General features: G+C 40.7%; 2 protein-coding genes across 2 annotated transcripts in view; both read left to right on the top strand.

Moving 5' to 3' along the window:
• Positions 1 to 196: 196 nt before the first annotated feature.
• On the top strand, positions 197 to 7916 carry LOC107667112 (obscurin-like; the record flags this gene model as incomplete). Its single annotated transcript, XM_016458697.1, has 10 exons — positions 197 to 333; positions 2458 to 3562; positions 3652 to 3780; positions 3879 to 4139; positions 4398 to 4700; positions 4802 to 5068; positions 5149 to 5255; positions 5462 to 5630; positions 7061 to 7336; positions 7795 to 7916. Coding segments are annotated over exons 2-10 (2730 nt in total), but the record flags the coding sequence as incomplete, so codon positions are not given.
• Positions 7889 to 19356, top strand: part of LOC107667194 (obscurin-like) — a 48618-nt gene continuing 37150 nt past the window's right edge. Inside the window, exons 1-22 of the mRNA XM_016458796.1 lie at positions 7889 to 8034; positions 8168 to 8443; positions 8580 to 8855; positions 9171 to 9446; positions 9906 to 10181; positions 10369 to 10644; positions 12094 to 12369; positions 12464 to 12739; positions 13034 to 13300; positions 13438 to 13707; positions 13811 to 14077; positions 14215 to 14481; positions 15428 to 15540; positions 15668 to 15821; positions 15921 to 16082; positions 16320 to 16424; positions 16565 to 16831; positions 17308 to 17577; positions 17821 to 18087; positions 18274 to 18540; positions 18624 to 18890; positions 19032 to 19301. Of these exons, the coding sequence (XP_016314282.1) occupies positions 7917 to 8034; positions 8168 to 8443; positions 8580 to 8855; positions 9171 to 9446; positions 9906 to 10181; positions 10369 to 10644; positions 12094 to 12369; positions 12464 to 12739; positions 13034 to 13300; positions 13438 to 13707; positions 13811 to 14077; positions 14215 to 14481; positions 15428 to 15540; positions 15668 to 15821; positions 15921 to 16082; positions 16320 to 16424; positions 16565 to 16831; positions 17308 to 17577; positions 17821 to 18087; positions 18274 to 18540; positions 18624 to 18890; positions 19032 to 19301 (5263 nt within the window). The 5' untranslated portion in view covers positions 7889 to 7916. The remainder of the gene's footprint in view (positions 8035 to 8167; positions 8444 to 8579; positions 8856 to 9170; positions 9447 to 9905; positions 10182 to 10368; positions 10645 to 12093; positions 12370 to 12463; positions 12740 to 13033; positions 13301 to 13437; positions 13708 to 13810; positions 14078 to 14214; positions 14482 to 15427; positions 15541 to 15667; positions 15822 to 15920; positions 16083 to 16319; positions 16425 to 16564; positions 16832 to 17307; positions 17578 to 17820; positions 18088 to 18273; positions 18541 to 18623; positions 18891 to 19031; positions 19302 to 19356) is intronic.

The raw sequence follows: 19356 nt of genomic DNA, 5'->3' as shown, positions 1-19356 counted from the left end.
GTAGAAACTTCAAGGGCTTAATTTGGAGAAACTGCCTAAACTGCTAAAACGGTTTGCCATACAGGTTGAGGTGAAGCGGCTGTTCAACAATAAGAGTCACTTCACCTCGGTCCGACATTTGCTCCGGTAAGTGACGGATCTATTTTCAACGGGAGGTTGGACCGATACAGGAGCGTCACACAGAAAGCAAAGACACTGGGGGATAAAACACACTGTCCTCCCCCTCTACAGTTCACGGAATTTACCTGTTTTCACGAGGATATCTTCACATGCCAACATCGGATATTTATGAACATCTGCATCGGTTTATATCAGTAGCTTGACGGGAAAAAGGTAAGAGGCGGTTTTTTTTTTAATCGTTATAAAATATTAAAAAGTGAAACTTTCAATAACTGAGGGAATACTTTTCTCTCGCCTTTTCAATGTTTCTATGTTATTTTATTACATATGTCGCAAATTCAACAAGTTTGAACTGATTACGTTACTTTATTATTTTGTTGCTCAGTTTAAATTTTAACGTTGTTTTTAATTATGAAAACGATTTCATTTTTTTTTCTCGCAAGGAGAGATCCACGCAGGCGAAAACGTCTGCTGCTCTTTGAAACGAAATTTACAAGTTTAGAAATATGCCATTGACAAAAACATATATATCGCACAGCAGGTCAAATCTCTTCTACAAATGGACATAGTGCAGACGGAGTCCGACAGCTGAGGTTATTTTTGGGATAGGCAGCTCAGGGGAGTGAGGTGTCAGAGATGGCAAATGTCATGCTTTTCAAAGACCAACATCCTTTTGTTTAACTTTGTTACACTGGAATTCTACCTCATCAGTAAAACTGACTTTCTGTGGTGAGATTTCACTAGATCATCCACTGTTCTGTTGGCGATAGTAGATTCAAGTTGATGACCTATTAAAAGGGTCATATGATGCTGCTAAAAAGAACATTCTTTGGTGTAATGAAATGTTTATGCGGTTTAAGGTTAAAAAAACACATTATTTTCCACATACTGTACATTATTGTTTCTCCTCTATGCCCCGCCTTTCTGAAACGTGTCGGTTTTTTACAAAGCTCATTGGTCGGAAAAGCGAGGTGTGCTCTGATTGGCCAGCTATCCAGTGCGTTGTGATTGGCCGAATTCCTCAAGCATGTGACAGAAATGTTACTTCTCTTACCATATTGTGATGCCTGCGGCAACCACATGTGACGACCCCGGGCTGGACTCCACTTCGTCCACGGTGAAAGCCGATCCGGCGATGGACAGCGCAAAGTTGAAGTATTTCCTCAGCGACCAGCACGGATCAGCTATCATACTCTTTTGGTAGACCAAACAAAGTAGTTTCGCTTTCACAACGAAGCACACAGCGTCTTCACGACATGACGGCAACGGCAACAAAACTACAGCGAGAATAAAAGTTATGCCTTCTTTCTTTGCGTGAACATTATGGTGGCGTTATGCAAATCTTCCCACATAGTGAGGTAGATATGTGGGGGCGTGTTAGAACGAGCCGTTTTAGGTAGGCGTGGCTGACTCTTAACTTTTATAAAGAATATCTCTTTGGATTTGAGACTTTAGTCTTTGCAACTTTACAGATCTTCTTTATGCACCAAGAGCTTGTAACACTCCAAAGAGAAAGGAAAAATTGAAATCGCATCATATGACCCCTTTAATGTTATAAAGATGGAGGTCAATACGATTATTGTTTCTAGATACAAGGCTTCCTAGGTTATTTTACATTGGACATTCCATGTTAAGTTCTGTCAAAAGTGGACAATGTTAATTTTGACCACCCTGTGTTTTGTGGCTTCTAGTGCATGTCCATTTGCTCTGATGTAATTTATATAGGCTACTAGTATCCCCCTAAACAATGACAATATAACTTTTAGTCAGTTTACTGTACATTCACAGTTGTTCTATTTTTGGAAAATGGACAAAAGATATCAATGGCTTGTCCTGCTCTTTTTTTTTTTTAAGTTTTATTTTATTGCATGCAGGAAAGTGTAGCTGTGTGACAATATTACATTATATCATATCAGCTTGTGTATTGCTACATAGAAAAATATTAATTCTCAAACATGGCAAACTTGTTTTATTACTTTGTTTATAAATTTGACTCTTTAAACCAACTAGCATTATTTCAAATTTGTGGTGGGATACTGGAGAGGTTTGAGTGGGCATCTCTAAAAGTAGGCCTCTCTCATTTCTCAAAATGTCTATTTCAAGATCTTCTTGACATGGTTATTTGTCATTAGCACACCCTCTTTATTCAAACTGACTTACAGTATGATAAATTGAAAAGCAGCTTTTTCAGAAACGTCCTTGAGATTAGTTGCAAGATTTAATAGTGACAAGATGCAAATATGTAAAGCTTTTATATAATCTCAGTTCTTATGTTTCTCCTCTATGCATTGACCACAACTTTAACTTTTATTAAAGTGTGTTGTTTTATCTCTACAGAAAGCAAGAATGGATCAGAATCTATTTGGTGGGGCTCCACGGTTCCTAACTCGACCCAAGGCCTTCTCGCTGTGTGTGGGACGAGATGCCTCCCTCAGCTGCACTATTGTGGGAAACCCTGTTCCTGTGGTCACCTGGGAGAAAGGCAAGATGCTTCTCTCTGCAGGTGGACGCTTCAAGAAAGTAGAAGATGGTGACGTTTACCGACTTACCATCTACGATCTAACTCTAGAAGACAGCGGTCAGTACATGTGTCGTGCCAAGAACAATGTCGGAGAGGCATATGCAGCTGTGACCCTGAAGGTGGGACTGCCGGAAACTGTGATTGATCGGGCCCCAGTGTTTACAGTAAAGCCTGTCTCCACCCGTGTGGGTCTAGGGGGTGACGTTACCTTCTATTGTCGGGTGGCAGCCCATCCAGCACCCAACTTTGACTGGGAAAAGGATGGTCGCTACCTGGGTGAGACCAACCGCATCAAGATAATCTCGGAAAATGACTCCAGCTCCTTGAGGATCCAGAGTGTTAGGAGCTTGGACAGTGGTACCTACACCTGCCGTGCGCAGAACTCCATTGGCCGTGCTCAGGCCGCTGCTGCTCTGGTGGTCGACCTTCAAGATACTCGTCTCCTGAATGCAGACAAGAGCACATCCCTCCTCTCACACATGCAGAAGCGGAAAGAAGAAATGCGGAAGGACATCTCCTTATACCGTACCATGGAAAGTTCCTCAACCACGCTTACAACTTCATCTTCCATGATCACAGAGGAACATGGAAGCTTGGGACTCGCCTATGATCAGGAGCAGAGGGTTTCGGCCTTAACCAGCATGTTGCCCAAAGGTGTGTTTACCCGCACCTGTACGGTGACCGAGGGTAAACATGCAAAGCTTAGCTGTTTCGTCACAGGCCATCCCAAACCTCAGATTATCTGGAGGAAGGATGGGGCGAACATCAGTGAGGGCCGCAGACATGTTATGTATGAGGACCAGACGGAGAATTTCATCCTCAAGGTGCTCTACTGCAAACAAAGTGATAATGGGCTGTACACCTGCAATGCATCCAACTTGGCTGGACAAACCTATAGTGCTGTGCTAGTGATTGTCAAAGGTAAGAATAATGTCTGCAGGTACTTACTCTTGGCAACTTTATGCACACTAATTGATCCATATGCTGTCAGAATGAGTATGTACATTCAGTTTACACTTGGATCAAAGAAGAAATTATTGATAATTTGGGGTGTCACAATGTCACCACCAATGATGATGCCGTGTACATCTGTGAGATGAAGGAAGGCAGCCGCACTGTGGCCGAACTTACAGTGCTGGGTATAAGCTCTATTCCAATATGGGTGGCCAGAATGATGATGAATAAACTGGTGCAACACAAAAGATATTGTTCATGTGGTTTTTCTCTGCACTTTCAGGCAACATCACTAAAAAGCTGCCGAGGAGGACAGTGGTGCCGGTTAGCGATACCGTGATCTTCTGTGTGGAACTGGAGAAACCAGTAGATGATGCATACTGGACCAGGAATGGGGAGAGGCTGAAAGAGGACTCCCGAATTATTATCGCCCGCATTAACAGACAGTACACACTGACCATTCGCGAATGTACTGCAGAGGACTCGGGTGAGGTGGCTTTCATCGCCCATGACTGCAAGACATCCACCCGCTTCTCTGTCACAGGTGAATGCATTTGTAAATCAGGCCACAACCTTTCCACAAGATTTTAAAAGCGGTTTCCTATGTTCTAATGATTTGAAAATGTCATACTGTATGTACCACAGTAATCACGTCAAATCGAATGACACCACAGCTAATATGTGGTGACTGTACTAGTGCATTTCTTTAATAATGTTTCAACAGTAAACATAATTGCTTTTGACATTTAGAGAGATTCCATTTCTTTAACCTGATTAACAATATTATAAACTTTGACCTCAGCACCAAGGAAACATCCCCCAGATCCCCCAGTTGAGCCAGTGGTGCAGAACAAGACAGATTCATCGATCACGCTGTGCTGGTCTCCACCAGACAGTGAACGGCCTGTGCCCATCACCGGCTATCTCGTTGAGCGCAGGAAGGTGGGAGCCCAAACCTGGGTTAAAGTCACTAGTACGTCTGTGTCTAGCACTGAATACACCATCAGTGAAATTTCAGAAGAAGCAAGCTATCAGTTCCGCATCTCAGCGGTCAATGATTTTGGTCAGAGTGCCTACTTGGAGGTTCCTGGAACGTTTTACCTTGGTGAGAAAGTTTTTTGTTGTCGTTGTTGTGGACAGTCTTCATATTTAAACTAAAATAAACTGTTTTAAATCCAGTAAATATATTTAAGTTTATTTGTTCAGAGCCCACAGCATCAGTGAAGACAGGCCTGGTGAACTGCAGTGCACATGTAGGTGAAGAAGCTACCTTCACTGTTGAGCTCTCAGCCGTATGTTCCAGCTCCTGGACCATAAATGACAGAATGATCCGCAGTGGATCTGAGTATCTGATCACACGCTCAAAGACCACACATACGCTGATCATCAGGGAGGTGTCCATGGAACTAAATGGAGCACAGGTCAAGTTTGTGGGTGGTGGATCTCAGAGTGTTTCCACGCTTAGTGTGAAAGGTAAGAGAGGAAACGTTTCTGAAAACTTAAACAGAATAACTTCAACAACATTCCTGATATTTTGTATTGATCTTCTCCAGCCGCACCCGCACGTTTCACCAATAAGTCTTCTCAGGTGGAGGTGTTTACTTTCAGCATGCACTCCTCTGCTCAGATGTACACAGAAGTGTCTGATTCAAGCGTCCAGGTGACAACATGCACTTTTTTGTCAAAATAAAAACAAAATCCACAGAAAATACATTAAGTATTTTAAGTTTGTTATGCTTTCCCCTGTCCCAGTTTAAATTGTCTTGTTCAACCAACTTTGAGATGCATTGCCCAAAGGGACAAACACCAAATATCTATTAAATGTGTGGACATGAAAGTTAACTGCATGTACTGTCTGTGCTTTAGGTTGTTTGGATGAAGAATGGGAAGGAGCTGAGGATGGGTAAAAAATATGAAGCCACAAGTGTGGAGCGTAAACGCACACTGACAGTCCACAACGTTGACTGTGAGGATGTGGGCATCTATGAATGCATGTGTGATGGCGATAAAATGTCTGTCCAGCTCGCCCTTAAAGGTGAAACAAGCTGCTTCAGTTACTGACCTTCAGTTATCTTACGGTTTTATAGCCTGTATTTATATTTCAAGCCTTAAAGTAGAACAAATTATATTTACAATTAATTTACATACATGAAAGTGGAACAATTTTAAATCGTATTTATAGTGAAGAGCGTATCCTGCCAAATAATAGAGGAGAGAAATACACAGTGGTGCATGCTGTTTGCCATTAAAACCAGTGCTGAGTAGTGAGTGCTGAGTAGCCCAGCACAGAAAGTTCAGAGTGGATAAATGGTGTAAGCAGTCAGTGTTGACATCTACTGTAGGAGCAGCTGCGCTTTGGCTGCTCAACAGGAAGTGTTGGAGGGTGTTTGTCAGGTAACATATCTGCTTAGCACTCAATGCAGTTTCAGGTATCAAATTCAGTATACTTTGGGATGTGATGAGTATTTTTGATATGTACATGTGTAAATTTTTGATATGCGTTGTCACATTTGTGTGTTAGCATTTTTCACTGTCAAATTATATACAAATGGACAGTGGATGTCATTATGTTTCTTATGCAGGGCTGTACGTTAACTTTTTTTTCACATAGCACTGGTGCTACAGAGGTTGAAAGTTTTGTAGCACAGGCCAAAAAGTTGTAGCACATGTATAAAACGTCTGTTATCATGTCTGAAAACAAACACAAGTAATGGAGTTCATCACTTAAACAGGCACTAATGTTCCATACAGAGCACAAAAAATACAAACCATCACAAAAATTGTTTTTGACAAAGTTTTCTTAATTTGCTAAAAATGGAAGAGTGCAGAAACATAACACCTCTTACACCTTAACAAAATATAAAATAAAAAACAATGGCAGACATTTACGCTCAGAAAAAGCGCATGCAGAACAGCACGTGAATTAAATGTTTAACCGGTATTTCTTTAAAGCAAATGGAAATAATGTAGTTTTGTGATTGCGCATAAGTGCAGTGTCCCGTGAGAGTAACTCTACCGCTGAGCTAACACTGATGTGAATGCATGTGGCTTTGTACATTATATTGAGACGGAGGGAGGCGCCAGAACTGCAGCTGATAGAATGTGCGCTGTGGCAGATACAACGATATTTCTTCAAAAGCAGATCGTGGAGACATTCAAAAATCGTCGTATCACACACCCCTAACTACCAAGTATAATCAATCTCACACACACAAACAAGCACAACGAAATCACTTCACACTATTAAGCGGCTGTGTTATGAACATGCAAAATTGTATCGCACCCGTGCTACAGTGGTAAATTTATTCATCGCACAGACCAGTTTTTTTGTAGCACGTGCGACATATATGTCGCACTGTACAGCCCTGCTATGCCATGTTTAGTGTGTTTTATAATGTATTTCTATACCTAATCATGTTGAAATCAGAGAGGTGTGGCATCTAATCCTTCATTTTCCCCTGACAGAAGAACCAGCTAAGTTTGTTAACAAGCCGAGGGCTCAGCCCCAAGAGAGTGGTGCTCTTGTGGGCGACGTGGTGTTGAGCTGTGAGGTTGGTTCTCCTGGAACTGCTGTTGTGTGGAAGAAAGAACAGTCAGAAATAATGGAGGACAAGAGGACAACTTTTATATCTCAGGGGACACAAAGGAAGCTGGTCATCAGGGGTGCCAAGCAGAGTGATGAAGGACACTACTCGTGTGAGACGGCAGAGGACAAAATGACATTCCTGGTCAAGATAAAAGGTATGACTATGCGCTAATTAGTCTGAAACTAAAAATTTAAATGAGCAGGATTAATCAGACATGCCACAATAACTAACTAATGTCATAACTTTATGTTTTTTTGAACAGTGAAGTTAAATTCTAAAGTTATACCAGCCTTGTATAAGTTATATTAAAGTTTAGCATGTCATTTATTATGCCAATGTCAGATCTTACTGAGGACAGTAATGGTCCTTCCAAGGTACAGCTCTTTTCCGAGTACCTAAGGTATTGTAGTTATAAACTACAAGTTAAACTTGAAAACAAATAATTGTAGATTAGTCTCTGGGAAACAATCGCTTAGAGGTTATTGAAATTTGCACAAAACGTATTATTAAGCCAGTGTGTGTTTGTCAATTTTGGAGATGTTTGAGGTCTTTTTGAAGTCCTGAACTGTGTCCTTTTTGATGTTTGACTAAAACAATGAATGTCCTTTTTAGAAACTCGTGCTGCTTTCTCCAACAAAGACTCTTATCAGAAGGAGGTGAAGGTTTCAACCTCCCAAAAGGCCACACTGAGCTGTGAAGTTGGCAAGCAGTTGAGCTCCAGTAAGACTGTCCACATGGAGTCAAAGGGCAAGAGCCGTCAGCTGGTGCTGGAGAATGTGGAGAAGAAGGATGCTGGAGAATATACCTGTGAAGCTGGAAATGAAAAGCTGGTCTTTAAGATTCAGGTGGAAGGTAAGAACAACATGCCAGCGTTTTGGCTTTTTTAAGGCTCCAGTGACTCAATCAACCTTGACTAAACCAATCTTTACATAAAACTAAATTTAGTTTTTGATATTGTATTTCTAAATCTTTACTTCTGCCCCAGACATTCAAGCCGCCTTCTCCAACAAGGACTCCTATCAGAAGGAAGTCAAAGTAGCTGCTTCCCAAAAAGCCACACTGAGCTGTGAAGTTTCTGACCCCAAGACTGAGGTGAAATGGTTCAAGGATGACAAGCAGTTGAGCTCCAGTAAGACTGTCCACATGGAGTCAAAGGGCAAGAGCCGTCAGCTGCTGCTGGAGAACGTGCAGAAGAAGGATGCTGGAGAATATACCTGTGAAATTGGAAATGAAAAGCTCGTCTTTAAGATTTGTGTGGAAGGTAAGAACACCATGGCCGTGTTTTGGCTTGTTTTTTAAGGTTCCAGTGACTCAATCAAACATGAGCAAAGCACAGTTTACATAAAACTAAATGCAGCTTCTGAGACTATATTCCTAAATTTTGATTTCTGCCCCAGACATTCAAGCTGCCTTCTCCAACAAGGACTCTTATCAGAAGGAAGTGAAGGTTTCAGCCTCCCAGAAAGCCACACTGAGCTGTGAAGTGTCTGACGTCAAGACTGAGGTGAAATGGTTCAAGTATGGCAAGCAGTTGAGCTCCGGTAAGACTGTCCATATGGAGTCAAAGGGCAAGAGCCGCCAGCTGGTGCTGGAGAATGTGGAGAAGAAGGATTCTGGAGAATATACCTGTGAAGCTGGAAATGAGAAGCTTGCCTTTAAAATTGAAGTGACAGGTATGTCCTTGTGTTTGTCTGTTGGGTTGAACAAAAGAGTTTGATATATGCTTTGCCTCACAAGATTTTATTAATGTGTCTTCAAAAAGAGGTACAATGACAAGTAGAATAATTTTTTGCCCATTTCAGTGGTACAGAACCAAAAACAAGTTACAGTCTGCAATGTAATTAGCTTTTTTGTGGATTCATTTGCAGTTTATTTTGCATTCCTGATTTCTTAACCATCTAGTGTTTGCTGTATCTGTTGTATAGAATCTTGAGGGATATATTTACTTAAAGCATACTGTTTTCTCATATTGTCCATTGCCCAACCAGACATTCAAGCTGCCTTCACCAACAAAGACTCCTATCAGAAGGAAGTCAAAGTAGCAGCTTCCCAGAAGACCACACTGAGCTGTGAAGTTACTGACCTTAAGACTGAGGTGAAATGGTTCAAGGATGGCAAGCAACTGAGCTCCAGTAAGAATGTCCTTATGGAGTCAAAGGGCAAAAGCCGCCAGCTGGTGCTGGAGAATGTGGAGAAGAAGGATGCTGGAGAGTACACCTGTGAAGTTGGAAATGAGAAACTTGCCTTTAAAATTCAGGTGACAGGTATGGGAACATCCTTTTGTTTGTCTTTTGGCTGTCTGTTTCTATTTTAGGTTTTCTTCCTTATGAAATAAATAAAAATTACAATCAATCAGTGAAGCTTGACAAAAGCTACTTTTACATATAGCGAACGAGTTTGTCCTTGATGAAAGAGACCATTGAGTAAGATACAATTAACTTGTGTTTGTAGATTTAGTGACGCATACATTTTCTGATCAAGAAGTAATTTCAAAATTAAAAAGCAATTTCTTGCTTATTTCAGTGCTACTGGAAAAGTAATAGTCTGCAGTAAGATTTGGATTTGTTTGCTTAATATACATTCTATGATTTTTGATCTCTTCTGGATTTATCAACCATTCAGTCTTTGCAGTATTTGATGTCTATAACTTAAAATAAAATATTTACTCAAAGAATACTGTTTTCTAATATTGGATCCATGTTGCAATATGCCTGCCCAACTAGATATTCAAGCTGCCTTCACCAACAAGGACTCCTATCAGAAGGAAGTCAAAGTAGCTGCTTCCCAAAAAGCCACACTGTGCTGTGAAGTTTCTGACCCCAAGACTGAGGTGAAATGGTTCAAGGATGGCAAGCAGTTGAGCTCCAGTAAGACTGTCCACATAGAATCAAAGGGCAAGATCCGTCAGCTGCTGCTGGAGAACGTGGAGAAGAAGGATGCTGGAGAATATACCTGTGAAGTTGGGAACGAAAAGCTGCCATTTAAGATTCAGGTGACAGGTATGGAAACCATTTTGGACTGTTCATTTTGGTTCTGTGCATCTTGACAGTCTTCTTTGGGTTATTTAAAAGCTGCTATGAAAATATTTCTTGTCTCTTGTCATATTCAACGTAATTGCAACCCTACTGTTTATTTTCTCTGTAAATAGGCAAACTCTTTGAATTAAGTAAACTGTCTTCTTATTAGAGCTCAAAGCTGCCTTCACCAACAAAGACTCTTATCAGAGGGAAGTGAAGGTTTCAGCCTCCCAAAAAGCCACACTGAGCTGTGAAGTTTCTGACCTCAAGACTGAGGTGAAATGGTTCAAGGATGGCAAGCAGATGAGCTCCAGTAAGACTGTCCACATGGAGTCAAAGGGCAAGATCCGTCAGCTGCTGCTGGAGAACGTGCAGACAAAGGATGCTGGAGAATATACCTGTGAAGTTGGGAACGAAAAGCTGCCATTTAAGATTCAGGTGACAGGTATGGAAACCATTTTGGACGGTTCATTTTGGTTCTGTGCATCTTATCTGTCTTCTTTGGGTTATTTAAAGGGTTAGTTCACCCAAAAATTAAAATTATCCCATGAATTACTGACCCTCAAGGCATCCTAGTTGTATATGACTTTCTTATTTCAGACGAATCCAGTGTTCTAGTGACTCAATCAAACATGAGCGAAGCAAAGTTTACATAAAACTAAATGCAGTTTCTGAGACTATATTCCTAAATCTTGATTTCTGCACCAGACATTCAAGCCGCCTTTTCCAACAAGGACTCTTATCAGAAGGAAGTGAAGGTTTCAGCCTCCGAAAAAGCCACACTGAGCTGTGAAGTTTCTGATGCCAAAACTGAGGTGAAATGGTTCAAAGATGGCAAGCAGTTGATTTCCAGTAAGACTGTCCACATGGAGTCAAAGGGCAAGAGCCGTCAGCTGGTGCTGGAGAATGTGGAGAAGAAGGATGCTGGAGAATATACCTGTGAAGTTGAAAATGAGAAGCTTGCCTTTAAAATTCAGGTGACAGGTATGGGAACATCCTTTTGTTTGTCTTTTGGCTGTCTGTTTCTATTTTAGGTTTTCTTCCTTATGAAATAAATAAAAATTACAATCAATCAGTGAAGCTTGACAAAAGCTAATTTTACATGTAGAAAAAGAGTTTGTCCTTTGTGAAAGAGACCATTGAGTAAGATACAATTAACTTGTGTTTGTAGATTTAGTGACGCAATTATTCTGTTCAAAAAGAGGTAATTTTAAAACTAAAAAGCAATTACTTGCTTATTTCAATGCTACTGAAAAAGTAATGGTCTGCAGTGAGATTTGGATCTGTTTGCTTAATATGCATGCTATGATTTTTGATCTCTGCTGGATTTCTCAACCATTCAGTCTTTGCAGTATTTGATGTCTATTACTTAAAGTAAAATATTTACTGTTTTCTAATATTGGATCCATGTTCCAATATGCCTGCCCAACTAGATATTCAAGCTGCCTTCACCAACAAGGACTCCTACCAGAAGGAAGTCAAAGTAGCTGCTTCCAAAAAAGCCACACTCAGCTGTGAGGTTTCTGACCCCAAGACTGAGGTGAAATGGTTCAAAGATTGCAAGCAGTTGAGCTCCAGTAAGACTGTCCACATGGAGTCAAAGGGCAAGATCCGTCAGCTGCTGCTGGAGAACGTGCAGACAAAGGATGCTGGAGAATATACCTGTGAAGTTGGGAATGAAAAGCTGCCATTTAAGATTCAGGTGACAGGTATGGAAACCATTTTGGATTGTTCATTTTGGTTCTGTGCATCTTGACAGTCTTCTTTGGGTTATTTAAAAGCTGTTATGAAAATATTTCTTGTCTCTTGTCATATTCAATGTAATTGCAAATCTAGTGTTGACTTTCTCTGTAAATAGGCAAACTCTGAATTAAGTAAACTCTCTTCTTATTAGAGCTCAAAGCTGCCTTCACCAACAAAGACTCTTATCAGAAGGAAGTGAAGGTTTCAGCCTCCCAAAAAGCTACACTGAACTGTGAAGTTTCTGACCTCAAGACTGAGGTGAAATGGTTCAAGGATGGCAAGCAGTTGAGCTCCAGTAAGACTGTCCACATGGAGTCAAAGGGCAAGAGCCACCAGCTGGTGCTGGAGAATGTGGAGAAGAAGGATGCTGGAGAATATACCTGTGAAGTTGGGAATGAGAAACTTCTCTTTAAGATTCAGGTGGAAGGTAAACATTTTCTTGCACATTAGTGGACTCCACATACTTGTCTTCCTCCAGAACATGGTCACAATTAAGTGATTATTTTCTATTTTTTCCTCAGATGTTTCTACCAAATTCCAGAAGACATCCGTAACAAAAGAAACTGTGATGGTCGAGTCAACAGAAAAGGTTGTTTTAAAAACCGAGGTGATGTCAGAGAATTGTAGTGTTAAGTGGTTCAGGGATGGAATAGAACTGAAAGACGGATCAAAGTATGAGATGAAACAGGAAGGTCGCTCACGTGTCCTCATCGTTAAGTCGTCTGAATCTAAAGACAGCGGCACCTACTTTTGTCAGACGGCTGATGACAAGGTTGAGTTCAAGGTTCAGGTCAAAGGTAAAGGCTAATTTGCAATTTCAAAGTAAGAAAAAGTACAAATGATTTAAGGTGTTGATAATTTCTCAAGGTAAAATTTGTTAATTTTAACAGTTTAATGGCAGTTTTCATAATTTTTTATTGCATATTTATTTTTGATTTTTTTTATTCAATTCAATTCAATTCAATTAATGCTCATACATCTGGAGTTTTCAAAGTAAATTGTGTTGGATATAATTGCACTTATTGAAATAATAAATCTAACTGATCGCAGACAAAATGTAATTTCATTTTTCCCTCATCTGTGCCCTGCAGATGCACATTTAAAGTTTGTGGTGCCATTGCAGCCAGTGTCTGCGGTACTGGAAAGCACCATGACACTTTCCTGCAGTCTCAACAAAGTCACGAGCAGTGTCCTCTGGAAGCATAACGGCAAAGAAATCAAATCAGGTGGCAGATTCAGTATCCGCACTGATGGCACCAACTGCATCTTGACTGTCTCCGCTGTGGCTCAGGAGGATGAAGGGGAGTACAGCTGCGATTGCAAAGATGACAAGACCTCCTCCAAAGTCACTACTAAAGGTACGAACAATTAGTGTCTATGTCTGAAAGTCATCGATTCTCATCAAAATGAACCAACACAACTTATTAAGCTTGTTTTAAGTGATAGATGTCCTTCATTATCATTTCTCTCAGTTTTTCAATCTAATTTCCCACAGCCCCACGTCTGGTGAGGTTCACTACCAAGCTGAACAATGTTGTTGCAAATGAAGGCAAAGATGCCATCTTTAAATGCTCCGTCACACCAGCCGATGTAAGTGTCAGATGGCTGCGTAATGACATTCCTATTACAGCTAGTCCCAAATTTAAGATCGCTCATGGGGGAAGCAGCCATTCCCTCACCATCACAGCTGTCACTCAGGAGGATGCAGGAGAGATCAGTATCGATGCCGAGGGGAAAGTGTGCAAAGCCACACTCCAAGTACAACGTAAGGATAAGTGACAGATACTATTGTTAATCGTAATGCAACATATCGTCAGGAAATACACAGACTACCTGTTTCTCAATACAAATATATCTGTATTTTGCAGAGCTTCCCGTCACCTTCAAGAAGAAGCTTGCAGACATGACTGTTACTGAGCAGGACACAGTTCGTTTGGAAATGGAGCTGAGTAAACCCTCAAAAGATGTGAAGTGGATGAAGAATGGTGTGGTACTACAGCAAGGAGAAAATATGGAGATCCATGTGGATGGTGCCAAGCAGGCTTTGGTCCTCAAGAGTGTGGCGTATGCTGACAGAGGACATTACTCATGTGAAACCCTAGATGACAAGACCCAGGCCAAACTGACAGTAGAGAGTATGGATTCCTTCATTATGTTACGCTATTACAGACTTACTCTTTCGATCATAATATTTTATGATTAAAATATACAGGAAATGATCAAATAAAAATATTTCATCTATGGATTTCCAATGTTTTTTTCTACCATTCAGTTAAGAAGATTCAAATAGTAAAAGGCCTAAAAGAGATTAAAGTGCAAGAAAAAGAGACCATCACTATGGAGGTGGAGCTAAGCAAGGCTGATGTAGAAGGTTCCTGGAGCAAAGATGCAAAGAAACTAAAGGCAGGACCCAATATCATCATTACAGCACTGGGCAACAAGCACTGCTTGACTATGTCCCAGCTGAAGATAAGTGATGGTGGAACTATTACTTTCCAAGCTGAGGATGTCCATACTTCTGGCAAACTAATTGTTACAGGTGAGTGTGTATATTGCGGGTCTTTAAAGTGTTAGTTCACCCAAAAATGAAAATTCTGTCATTAATTACTCACCCTAATTACGAAGCTACGAGAATACTTTTTGTGCGCAAAAGAAAAAAAAAAACGACTTTATTCAACAATTCGTCTCCTCCGTGTCACCCCGTAGCGCCATTTTGGAGAGTATCCACTGAACGCAAACAGCGTATGTTGTTCTGTGTCAGATGCGTCACACGGATACATTGTTTTCGTTCAAATCAAAGCACAAACAACATAGAAAACGTATCAGTGTGGTGCGGCTGACACAGAACAACATACTCTGTTTGCGTTCAGTGGATACTCTCCAAAATGGCACTAGGGTGACACGGAGGAGACGAATTGTTGAATAAAGTCGTTTCTTTTTTTCTTTTGCACACAAAAAGTATTCTCGTAGCTTCGTAATATTACGGTTGAACCCCTGATGTCACATGGATTATTTTACTGATATCCTTGCTACGTTTCTGGACGTTGATCGTGGTAGTACCCTTGCTGTCTATGGGAGGGTCAGAGAGCTGTCAGATTCCATCAAAAATATCTTAATTTGTGTTCCGAAGATGAGTCTTACGGGTTTGGAATGACATGAGGGTGAGTAATTAATGACAGACTTTTCATTTTTGGGTGAACTATCCCTTTAAGTTTAAGCCTGAATAGCAAGATTCAGTAAAATGTTTAGCATAAGATCATAAAAAGTGTGTTTTCAAGTTTTGTACTTTCAGAAGCTGTATAACCAACATTTTTAAGTATATTCAGCCAGACAAACTAAATGAATGTCCACAATATATCCCATTTACGCTTATTGCAAGTTTAGTAAGGTTTATGTAAACTAATGAGGAGATCCATAACATTACCACCAATGTTAGAATCTATATATAACAATTATAACCCTAATTATTGGCGTTGTGTGCACAGAACCTGCTGCAAAGATCTTCAAACCTCTAAGGGATATCAGTTCTCCTGAAAAGGAGAAAGTCACTTTTGAATGTGAGGTGTCAAGAGCAAATGCTGATGTCAAGTGGTTTAAGGTATTAGTATTTGATTTAGAATTGTTAAAAATAAATTGTGTAGTCACAAATGGAAAAAATACAAAATGATTTGAAAAAAGAAAAAGTAAAAAATGTTGATGGAACTGTGTCATTATTTCCCCATCAGGATGATGAGGAACTGAAGCCAGGAAAGAAATGTGGCATCTATTCCCAGGCCAACAAGCGCACCCTCATCATCCACAAGTGTGCATATGAAGACCAGGGCCAGTATATATGTAGAACAACAGATGACAATACTTCGGCCAAGTTCACTGTTCACGGTAAAGATGAATGACTTCTGAGTGGGACATTTAATCACTGCCGAACTCAAGCATTTTGTAGTGTCACTTGAATAAATGTTTGTATTTGAATTCTTGCAGCCAGAGATATTAAAATAGTCAAGCCGCTGCAGGACGTGGAGGTGACAGAGAAGGAGAGTGCAACGTTTGTTTGTGAGGTCTCTCACGATGAGGTCGAGGCTCAGTGGCACAAAGGAGATGCCAAACTTAAAGCTGGAGACAACATAAAGATAAGGCAGGAGGGTAAATTGAACAAAATGGACTTTGATTGCTTTCTTCTTGAAAGCTTAGGTGTGCTTGTAGAAATGCTTGTAGATTGAGGAACATGCAGCCCAGTATGGCAGTACATAGTTTAAATTACAATACAATCAGTTCCTTTTATTTTCTCTGTTCACAAAAAGCAAAAAAATAATAATAATAATCAGCTCCAAGAGGGACAGATTAATGGTTCTTAAACTCATTTAAAATTCTCTGTCTTAGGAAGAACATACATTCTACTCCTCAAATCTGTAAAGGCTGAGGACGCAGGTGAAATAAAGTTCACAGCTGAGAAGGCCTCTTCAGCCTCTAAACTGAAGGTTAAAGGTTCGTTGTCATGTCTGTCATATCTGCATGCATTTTGCATTTAGTGTTAAGACTAATGAACTACAGCCTGGGCTGTGTAGCATTTCTAAGGTTGTCTAACAAATCTGTAGATCCCCTAAGCTCCCTTATAATCATTACAGAACTGCCTGTCAGATTTGTGAAGAAACTGAGAGACAAAATCGCCATGTACAAACACCGCGCATACTTAGAATGTCAGGTATCACGGGCCAACGCTAAAGTCACGTGGTACAAGAACAAGTCAGAGATCAAACCCAGCAAGAAGCACGAGATCACCAGTGAGGACATCTACAGGAAGCTCACCATCATCGACGTGGACTCTGATGATGAGGATACATACGTGTGTGACGCCATTGATGATAAGACTTCATGTCAGCTACTAATAGAGGGTAAAAACCATTTCCATTGTGATTTAAAGAATAAAATTAAATTTTAGGATGAAATCACAGCAGAATTCATAAAGCACAACCATACATTACAAACTAAAACACGTTTGAAATTGACTGTAAAAATGGTGTAGAAAATGTGATTGCATGTTGTTAATTATTTGATAACAGTTTGTAGATCAGTTTTTGATTGATCTGCAACAGACAAGAATGAGCGTTGTATGCGATTTTAACCATATTTAAAAATCTTATTTATCTCATTAATTTCCCCTTTCAAACAGGGATGAATTTATGCTTGCTTACAATTTAAATTACTGTTATGTGAATTTACTTTCCATGCATTTTGTTTTATTTCCATGCAGTTTCATTAGTATGTGTCTTCTTAAGTCTCAAGTGTTTTTTAAGAATTGTACTACATAAACATTTTTGATATAGCCAATTCTTGACACAGCACTATACTGTCTCATCACAACCTTCAGAGCAGGCTATCAGCATAGTACGGGAGCTGAGTTCTTTGGAGGTGACCGAGCCGTTTGCTGCCAACTTTGAGGTGGAAGTCAGCGTGGAGACAGTCAAGCCAGTGAAATGGACGCTAAATGGGGAACAGCTGAAGGAGAGTGCAGATATCGAGATGGAGAAAGAGGGAACCATGCACCGACTCACTTTTAAGAAGACCAAGGCCTCCATGTCAGGCCCAGTACAGTTCACTGCCGGAAAGAGCAAATCAACAGCTGAGCTCAAAGTGAAAGGTTAGACACTTGGTTTAACCGAGATTTGCAAAAAGCCACTCCAAAAGAAATCTTATCTGTATCTAATAATTCTAATTGAATAGTTTTTGATGATGCATGATAAAATTCCTACAGAAATTGAGTGCTTTGAAAAAAGGTGTATTTTGCTCCATTTATGTTTACTACAGATGAAATGTAATGTTTGTTGTAGTTTTGTGCACTTTTGTGTTTGTTTTCAAAATCACTGTTCATATCACTCCACAGAGCGTCCCATTGAAGTCCTGGAGCCTCTTAAAGATGTGTCAGCCAAGGAGAAGACTTCCACCACACTATGCTGCAAGTTCTCTGCCACACCAAAAGAAGTACGGTGGCTTAAGGGTCAAACCGCTTTGGAGGCTTCTAGCAAATACAGCATGAAGCAAAAGGACGCCAATGTGCAGCTGATCATACAAGCTTTGAGTGCAGAGGACTCTGGAGAGTATCGCTGTCAGGTCGGGGTCTGTGAGAGCAAAGCTGTTCTCAAAGTAGAAGGTAATGTCACAAAGAAGGCATTCGAAACATGTCGTTTCAAATTGCATTCCCTTTATACATCCAAACCATTAGGGTTAGGGTTGCTTGTTAGAGCTTTGCTTTGACTACGCCAAGCACTCATAGGTGCTGTTGGTAAAATAAATGCCACTCTGATCATGCTTTTTGATGTTTATTTTTCTGACATAGTGCGTAAAATCCAAATCACCAAACATCTGACGGACGTGGAGGTGGATGAAGATGGTGATGCTGTGTTCACCTGTGAGGTTAACTACGCTGATGAAGAGGTCCAGTGGACACTCAATGACAAGCCGCTCTTCAACAATGAGGTCAATGCCATCACCCATGTGGATAAGACCCATACGCTCACTCTCAAGAACCTAGCACCTGAGGATGGTGGGAAGGTCTTATTCAGCATCAGGGATGTGAAAGAAACGGTCTGCCTAAAGGTCAAAGGTGGGGTTGTATCACGATGTCCAAATAAAGACTTTTTTGACCAGGTTTTGGCTTAATGCACTTTTTTATTTATTGACATCCAGAGAAGAAAGCCATCTTCCTAAAGTTGCTGGATGATGTAGTTGCAGAGGAGAAGGGTACAGTTACCCTTAAGTGTGAAGCCTCAAAGCCCAGAGTGGCCCCTGTGTGGCGCAAAGATGGAACAGTCCTGTCAGCAGGGAAAAAGTATGAGCTCCTCCATGATGGTAAGACCTTGGGACTTACTATCCATGATGTCACACAAGCTGACGCCGGGGAGTACAGCTGTGATCTTGGCACAGACCTCTCCAAGTCCAAGGTCACTGTTAGAGGTATGACAACAAACTTACGTAGTACTGTTGTGCTACAATGACACTGTAGTGTCATTTTGGTGTAGTTTTATCCTGTATGTTTTTATGAAAACGGATAAAGTTGTTGGTGTTTTTTAATAATGTCTTTGCTGTTGACCCCAGATATCCACATTGGGATCACCAAGCGTCTTAAATCGGTAGAGGCCAAAGCAGGTGAAAACTGCACATTCGAGTGTATCTTGTCCCGAGAAAGTTCAGAGAGGTGCACCTGGAGCCTAAAAGGCCAACCTGTCACTGATGGAGGCCGTTTCCAGATAAGCAGCAAAGGGCGCAAGTATACCTTAACAATCAAAGCTGTCTCAGCTTCTGATTCCGGTGAGGTGGTCTTCACTCTCAAGGATTTGAGCTCAAAGGCAACATTTACTGTTGAGGGTAAGCAGGGCATGCAATGAATTGGATTATAGGTTTTACACAAATACGGTTTTGC

The sequence above is a fragment of the Sinocyclocheilus anshuiensis genome, unplaced genomic scaffold, assembly GCF_001515605.1.
Source record: "Sinocyclocheilus anshuiensis isolate Anshui unplaced genomic scaffold, SAMN03320099.WGS_v1.1 scaffold415, whole genome shotgun sequence".
Lineage (NCBI taxonomy): Eukaryota > Metazoa > Chordata > Actinopteri > Cypriniformes > Cyprinidae > Sinocyclocheilus > Sinocyclocheilus anshuiensis.
Note: the sequence above shows the minus strand (reverse complement) of the source record. Positions and strands in the feature narration are given on the sequence as shown.